This window comes from Alosa alosa, chromosome 23 (assembly GCF_017589495.1).
Source record: "Alosa alosa isolate M-15738 ecotype Scorff River chromosome 23, AALO_Geno_1.1, whole genome shotgun sequence".
Classification (NCBI taxonomy): Eukaryota; Metazoa; Chordata; class Actinopteri; order Clupeiformes; family Clupeidae; genus Alosa; species Alosa alosa.
The window spans coordinates 25,067,694-25,075,191 of NC_063211.1; the positions used below are offsets into that span (position 1 = coordinate 25,067,694).

Here is a 7,498-nt window from a genome sequence, read left to right on the forward strand (position 1 = left end):
ACCTGGCTCATTGCTGCTCATCATGTTGGGGGAGGTGAGGCTGAGGTTGGGTTTCCCCCCCTGCGGGGCCCCTGGGCTCTGGAGCGGAGGTTTGGGCGACGATGTCCAGCCTGGCGAGGGCGCGGGCACCGACGGCGACTTCATGTGGACAGGCGAGGCCCCCGCCGACCCCATGACGGCCGGCGACTTGATGGAGACGGACGCCGAGGCGATGGAAGTGGGCGCCGTGCCGGTAAGGATGCCGGCGAGCTGCGAGGGCGTCTGCGGCGACTTGAGGCCAGCCGAGGGCGACGCCAGCATGGGCGACTGGACCTGCCGCAGAGGGGGCGACTTGAGGGGGTTGACCCCGGGCGACCCGACCGGCTCCTGTGACTGCTTGCGGCCGCCGCCCCGCGGGTTAGATGGGGGTGGAGGTGGGGCACTGGAGGTCGGGGGCTGACCGGGTGGCATGTGGCTCAGGCGGCCGTTACCGCCGGGACCCCCTCGCTGGTCTGGTCCAAAGGGGGGCTCTCCTCTCGGACCCCTCCCAGCGTTCATGGGCCCTGGTGGTTGATTCATGGGGAGAAACTGCCGGTTGGGCCCCATGTTGAAGTCACCCGGGTGGGGCTGGTCAGGGAAGGGAGGCCCCTGCATCATCTTCTGCTGGGGGCCCATGTTCTCCATCATCGGCCCTCCTCCTCCGCGCATCTTCATCATCTCCTCGGGGCTCATGCCCATCTTGGGGTTCATCATCTGAGGGTTAGGCCCCATGCCCATGTTCCCGGGGCCCATGCCAAAGTCGCCCATGTCGCGGCTCAGGCCCTTCACAAACTCCATCCTGGACGAGGGGCTCATGGGCCCCTCGCTGGGCATCCTGGGAAACATCATTCCTCCAGGGCCCGGCTCCATGTGCCTCGGGTTTCCCATCATCCTGTTCATGTCCATCATCATGGCCGGCTTGTCTCCCATCCCCTGCTGGAACATGGCCTCCTGAACCGCCTGCGGGTTGGGGAACCTCTCCACCCGTCCTCCCGGGCCCCCTGGACCCCCGAACATGCCCTGGGGGAACCCGCGCCCGTCGCCTTCGGGCCAGTTCATTCCCGGCCGGGGCATGTGGTGCCCGCCGTCCATCTCGGGGTTCATCATACCCGGGAAGCGTTGCATGTGGGGGTGCATGCCTCGCGGCGGCGGCCCCCCCATGCCCATTTGGTCGGGGAACGGCTCGGGCCCCCCGGGGCCCCCCCAGCCGTCGCCGGGGTTCATCTGGTAGGGCGGCGGCGGGCCGCGCATCATGCGGGGGCCGTGCGGGTGCATCATCATGTCCTGCTTGCGCTTCTTCTCCTCGTAGAACTCCTGCTGCAGCTTGAGCCAGGCCAACTGTTCAGGCGTCATATGGTCGCCCGGCTCCCCGCCCATGCCACCCGGAGGACCCATGGGGGGCCCGGGAGGTGGGGGCCCCAGCTCGTCCGGGGGAAAGCCCATGTCTCTGGGGCCCGGGGGACCAAACGGGGGCCCATCCGGACGCGGGCCCCCAGGCTTCCCCAGACTCTGCGACTGGGCCATCATGGCCTGTAGTGGCCCTTGCTCTGGCTTCTTGGGGCCCCCGACTGGCCCCTCCATCATGGGGGGCGGCGGGCCGCCCATGTTCCCCCCCTGGGGCCCCATGGCGGGCATGTCCTTGTCGTCGGGGAAGAGCATCCTCTGGATGTCACGCAGCGTCTGCAGCGAGCGCTCGCGGTGCTCCAGCTGCTCCTGCGACAGGCCCTCCGTGTTCTCCCCCAGGGCCATAAGCTCCTGGGGGAGCTGGGATAGCTGCTGCTGCTGCTGTTGCTGGGGGGTGAGCTGGCCATCTGCCCCCTTGGGTGGCAAATCCATGGCTGGATACCCGCCTGGCCCAGGTGCTGGTGGAGGGTTACCCTCAGAGGTCGACCCGGCAGGATGGGTGCCAACGTCCTGCAAGCCTCCATCCTGGGGGCTCCCACCAGGGACACTCTTGGAGTCCAGGCCCACCGAGGATGGGCCATCCTGGGGCTTGGACCCCGGGGCGGAAGCCTGAGGCTGGGATGGTGGAGCAGGCTGCTGGGGCCCTGGAGCTGCTGGTTTGGAAGCTGGCTGGTGGTTCTGCTCCGTGGGCTGGGAAGAAGGAGCGGCCCCTGGCTGCTTGGAGCCACTACCCATGGGGCCCATCTTAGAACACAAACAGAGACATTGTTACTGTTATTGTTACCATAAAGAGATTTGGCTTACACTGTTTTGTGATTAATTATTCATAGTGGACAAGTGCTGTTATTGTTCCTAAGTGATGTGAGATGTTACCATGGGAAGAGTGGGCTTGTTGCCGTTAGAGATGTGGTTCGTGTGGTAGGCAATGATGCTGTCGGCATGACCAGTGATGACCGCTTCAGCTGCCCTGAAGCATACACGCACACGCAAACACACACACACACACACACACACACACACACACACACACACACACACACACACACACACACACACACACACACACAAACACAACCAAGTTAGTATCATTTATAGTTTGAGATTGATCGAGATGACCATTTAAAAAACAAACTCTTATGGAGGAGGCAGACACAGTGATGTTTGTGTCTTCATGCTTAAGTAAGCATCATGAGGAGGAGCCTTCATATCCAGTCTGGTACCGTTTTAGGGATGAGAGGGGTTTTCTAGGATGTGAGGGTCATTCATCAATTGTAACAGTCCCAAAGAGACCCACAAATCATCCAGGGTGTCTGCTCCTTATCCCTCTTCTAAAAACTACAATCCCCATCCCCCCTCACCACCTCAAATCTCCCATCCTGCTCCCTCTAGCACCTGAGCCCTCTGTGTTCCCTATGACACCCTGAGCCTCACGTCCCCTCTGTGGGCTGCTGACACCCCCTGCAAGGGACACGAGGAACTGCGCACTTAGCAGTAGACAGATATGGATGCCTGGTGACACACAGAACTGCACACTTAGCAACAGACAGAGCTGTATGCTTGGTGACAGACAGGACTGCCCGCTTAGCAACAGACGCAACTTAATCTTCGCTGACAGACAGAACTAGAAGGAAGACGTAACTTCAGAGACTGGGAGTTGTTTTTTTTATGGCTTTGAACGTCAGAGGCATGCTTGGGCAAGGTCAATGATCACAGAAAACAGCTCTTACTTGTTGGCCATCTCTGTGGTGAAGATGTAGAAGACTTTAGTGCCAGATTTCTGGCCACAACTCATCTCAGGGCCTGAGCTCTGTCCTCCCATGGCATTCTGGGTAGGGGTGGTGGCCGACAGGGCACTGGGGTCCGGCTTCATCTCGCCAGAGTTGCAGTCTTGAGGAAGGATGTAGTTAACAACAACAATGTTAACAAAATCTCATGTCATGATTCAGATACCCATTTATTATAGTGATATACCCAGAAATAGCCAGTACATTCTTTCCAATATCAATACAACCTCATAACTGACAATACTATGTATTGAGACAAAATCAGACAAAAGCTATTATTATCTTGGATTCACTGAAGATGAGGACTACCCACAATAAACTTCTGAGAATAAAAAAAGGTTGAATGAATGAACGAATAAAAAAAGCAGGGGAGGGGGTAAAAGGGAAACAGAGAAAAACAGACAGAGAGAGAGAAAGAGAGAGAGATGTCAAGGATAGAGAGAGAGGTGCCTGAATGAGCTGTGAGAGAATCTGGCCTTACTGAAGAAACCGGCGTCCTCCTCATCCGTCTCCCCTCCTGAGCACCAGTCTGCTCCACTGTAGGGCTGCCTCCTCTCAGACACACACAGACGCTTCGCTCTGTTGCCCATCTCTGACGGGGAGAAGAGAGAAAAAAAGAGAGAGAAAGAAAGAGAGGTGGGGGTGCAGAAAGAAAGAGGTTAACAGCAGTGACAAACAGGATGAAAAGTCCGAGCCATGAAACGATCCTGTGAGTGAGTGTAGGTCTCTGTGGGGGTCAGGCAGCTACTAATTAATGCAACAGCTTCCAGAAAGCCAGCGTTAGGATCACAGACCACCACTGACAATTAGACTGTAAAACAAATCCACATGGTTCAGTCATATGTCACTGATAACAATAAATGGGGTCTTGATTCAGATCTATTCACACACACACAACAAATATATTGTATATTCAGATCTATTTACACACACACACAAAGTATATTGTATATTGTCAAGCAAGGGAATCTGGAAACTCCTGGAAGGACATCAGGTCTGTCAGCAACTCCAGTCACCAGCAGGGGGCTTTTAGGTTATTACTGTAAGAAGCCATGCTTCCCCCATACCCCTAAAATGGTTCAGTCCTGCTGCTTCCTAAGCAGCAGCTGCACTGGGCTGTTCCACTCTTAAACATACAGGGGTGAAGACGTCTTAATGCAGCACAGTGGCTAAGGGACCGATGAGAAAATAAGAAGAAAGAGATGGGAGAGAGTGGAAGAGGGAGAGACAGAGAAGGGTGGAAGACAGCATTGGTGTCTAATTATCTGAGCTAATCATCTTGCACTCTACACATACTTTCACACATCAAATTGTAAACAACCCCCATACACATTTACTCACTCCTCAATGTGTCAACAAGGAGCCATATTTAATACACATGGACCACTATACTGACAGATAGTCCTGTTCTGTTGGCACACTTCCACACCTTTGTACAGCCGGAAGCTTAAGTATTATCTGACCTCTGATCTGAGTCATGTTATTTACAGACCAGCCACTTCAAATCCTGAGTATCAGCTTAATGGACAGACAGGCAAAACACTGCCACATATACCAAGACATCCCACACCATGACACAAAAAACATATTATTGTTACTATGAAGATGTAAATTATGTATCTATGAAGTGGATCTTCTTGGGATCTTCTTCTCTTCTTAGGTGTGACACAATTGTCTTTTGATAAAACAAGGTACTGTATGATCAGCTGCATCGATCACACATTGCTATTTTGACCCTACTGACAAAGATAATGCCACTGACCAAGACCAATCTGGTCTAAAGTGAAATGTGCAGTATTTCACTGTTATTTTGAGAGCACACTGGCAAGACCTAAGCAACAAGTCCATGGCAACACAGTGCAAAGACTGTTGGAGTTCTTGGATGAATGTCTCTAGGATTTGTTTTTTTCAGTCATTTGAATGTTGGGCTAAGTGTTGCTTTTTTAGACTATGTTTTCGGTTGTAACCACTTGTCAGTCAGCACTGTGAAGGTAAATTACTAAGTGTAAGACTTTGCTGGCTAGTGCTTTGAAGTCTGCCCTGTCTGCGGTCCCCATTAGGTTAGAGTTAAACCTGTTTCCCTCACCTCGGACAGCTGTGGGTCAGGATTAAAGCTGCAGTTGGCAAGTCTGACAGATTGAGGGGACTTTTGAATGTTTACAACTCTCATGCCCCTCCCCCACTACCGCTGAGCACCCTCTCATCGAGTTTGTTCGTCAGTGCGCACCAGACTGCACCAGACTGTGATTGACAGTCAGATCTCATCATACACCCCTGCTCTGATTGACTGCTCTGGATTGACCAGAAGAACCGGGAGCTGTGGATTTTTGCAAAACAAATAACAGGCTCTAGGTGGAGGTAGAAGTGCGGGTTTTTTCTAAAACCAGCTGATTTATGTTGTTCTGTCAGAGCATAGTGTTGGTTCCAGTAAATATGATCAAAAAAATCTTGCCAACTGCTGCTTTAAGGTTTAAACCTGTTACTCTCAGCTCTGATTGTTGCGGTTTAGGGTTGAGGTTTAAACCTGTTTCCCTCAGCTCTGATGGCTGTGGTTTAGGGTTGAAGTTTAAACCTGTTGCCCTCTGCTTTGATTGCTGTGGGTCAGGGTTTTAGGTTTAAACCTGTTGGCCTCCACTCTGATGGCTGTAGGTTATGTAGGTTAAGGTCTGCTCACCTTTTGGCTCGCTGTCATTAGTGGGTGTGGTGTCATCATGCTGCTCGTACGACTCAGCCGACGTGCTCCTCTCGCGTTTCACTTTAGTCCCGCCCTTAGTCCCGCCTCCCATGCTCTGGCCGTTCTTCAAGCCCAGCCCCCCCAGTGGTGCTTTGGGGTTGTGGCCGCCACCCAGAGCCTTTGGATCGCAGGGCGAGGCCTGTGATTGGCTGCCTGCACCCCCCTGCTTCCCCTGATTGGGCAGTTTGGAGTCCATCTGGACGGCACTGGAGGGAGACATGACAGGGGGCGAGCGAACCATGGCCTCCTGTTTGGACTTAGGACTGCTAGGGAAACACAGACAGAGGAAGAAGGAGAAAAGGAGAGAAAGAGAGAGAGCAAGAGAGAGAGAGAGAGAGGGCAGAGAGAGAGAGCAGAGGGAGGAAGAGACACAGAGAGAGTACTTTAGAACTGCAATGTGCATACATCACCCATTTGTCAAAATTCCATTTAGCTAAGCTACATTAGATAGAGCAGAGCAGTAGCCTAGTCTAAATCATAGACAGACACACACACACACACACACACACACACACACACACACACACACACACGGATAAATACAGACACAGACACACACACTTCATACTAGAGGACTGGATGCCAGGGGTGTATGTCCACTGAAGGAGGTGCCCAGCAAAGCTGGCAGCCTTCAAACCTAACTAGCACCCCCTCCTGGAATGAGAGAAAAACCAACAAAGAGAGAGAGAGAGAAGAGAGAGAGATAGAGCTGAAGTGATAGAGAAAGAGAGGGGGGAAAGCAAGAGAATGAGAGAAAATGAAGAAAGAGACACAAATGAGAGAAGGGGTGGAGAAAAGAGAGAGCCAATGATGGTGGGAGAGAGAGACACACACACAGACGGGGAGAGTGGTGGAAAGGAGGACCTTTGGGTGTGCGCTGACGGGGAGTTCCTGACTTTGGCGTTGCTGGGATGCATTGACGAGAGTCCCACAGAGCCAGTGCTGGGGGGAGCCGGGTGCTGCTGCGGACTGGGCGTGGTGTGGTGTGTGTGGCCGTGGCCAGGGTGTGTGTGCAGGTGTGTGTGCGCGTGTGTGTGCGCGTGTCCCGTGGCCGAGCCCGCTGCCGTGGCTTTGGCTCCGCGCGTGCTCTTGGGGGGGACGTCGCAGACCGGATCGTCTCGCTCACGCGCCACTCGCTCTCTCGCTCGCTCCGGGCGGCCGGGTGCCTGTGCTGTGCTCCGGTCCTCGGCCACCTCCAGCATCCTCTGCGTGGACACCCCCACGGAGCCTCACTGGCCCCCCCCACACTGAGAGAGAGAGAGAGAGAGAGAGTGAGAGAGAAGGAGTGAGTGAGAGAGAGAGAGACATTAGTATCATTTTGTCATAGCAGCTTCATTAACAGTGTCAAACAAAATACAAGGAATTAAGGCTACATAAATACATATATTATTCACAAACAGCTAACCTAATATTACACATTACAATTAACACGTATCACGCAGCAGACAAAAGACCCAAATCACAGAGAGATTTTATACCCATTCATTGCATCCATCTTCAAACCATTGAATCCATCACTGCCCCATTGAAATACATAGTATATGACAACAGCACAAAG

General features: G+C 53.4%; 1 protein-coding gene across 2 annotated transcripts in view; it reads right to left on the bottom strand.

Annotated features, from left to right (window-relative positions):
- The window catches only part of LOC125288303 (B-cell CLL/lymphoma 9 protein-like), a 54,871-nt gene that overhangs the window by 7,316 nt on the left and 40,057 nt on the right, over positions 1 to 7,498 (bottom strand). The window contains exons 4-9 of one of the 2 annotated variants that reach the window (XM_048234541.1): positions 6,805 to 7,187; positions 5,881 to 6,206; positions 3,688 to 3,798; positions 3,150 to 3,309; positions 2,296 to 2,389; positions 3 to 2,166 (exon numbers count right to left, since the gene is read on the bottom strand). In XM_048234541.1, coding sequence (XP_048090498.1) covers positions 3 to 2,166; positions 2,296 to 2,389; positions 3,150 to 3,309; positions 3,688 to 3,798; positions 5,881 to 6,206; positions 6,805 to 7,142 — 3,193 coding nt within the window. In that variant the 5' untranslated portion in view covers positions 7,143 to 7,187. The remainder of the gene's footprint in view (positions 1 to 2; positions 2,167 to 2,295; positions 2,390 to 3,149; positions 3,310 to 3,687; positions 3,799 to 5,880; positions 6,207 to 6,804; positions 7,188 to 7,498) is intronic. The other variant, XM_048234543.1, reaches the window with a different exon arrangement.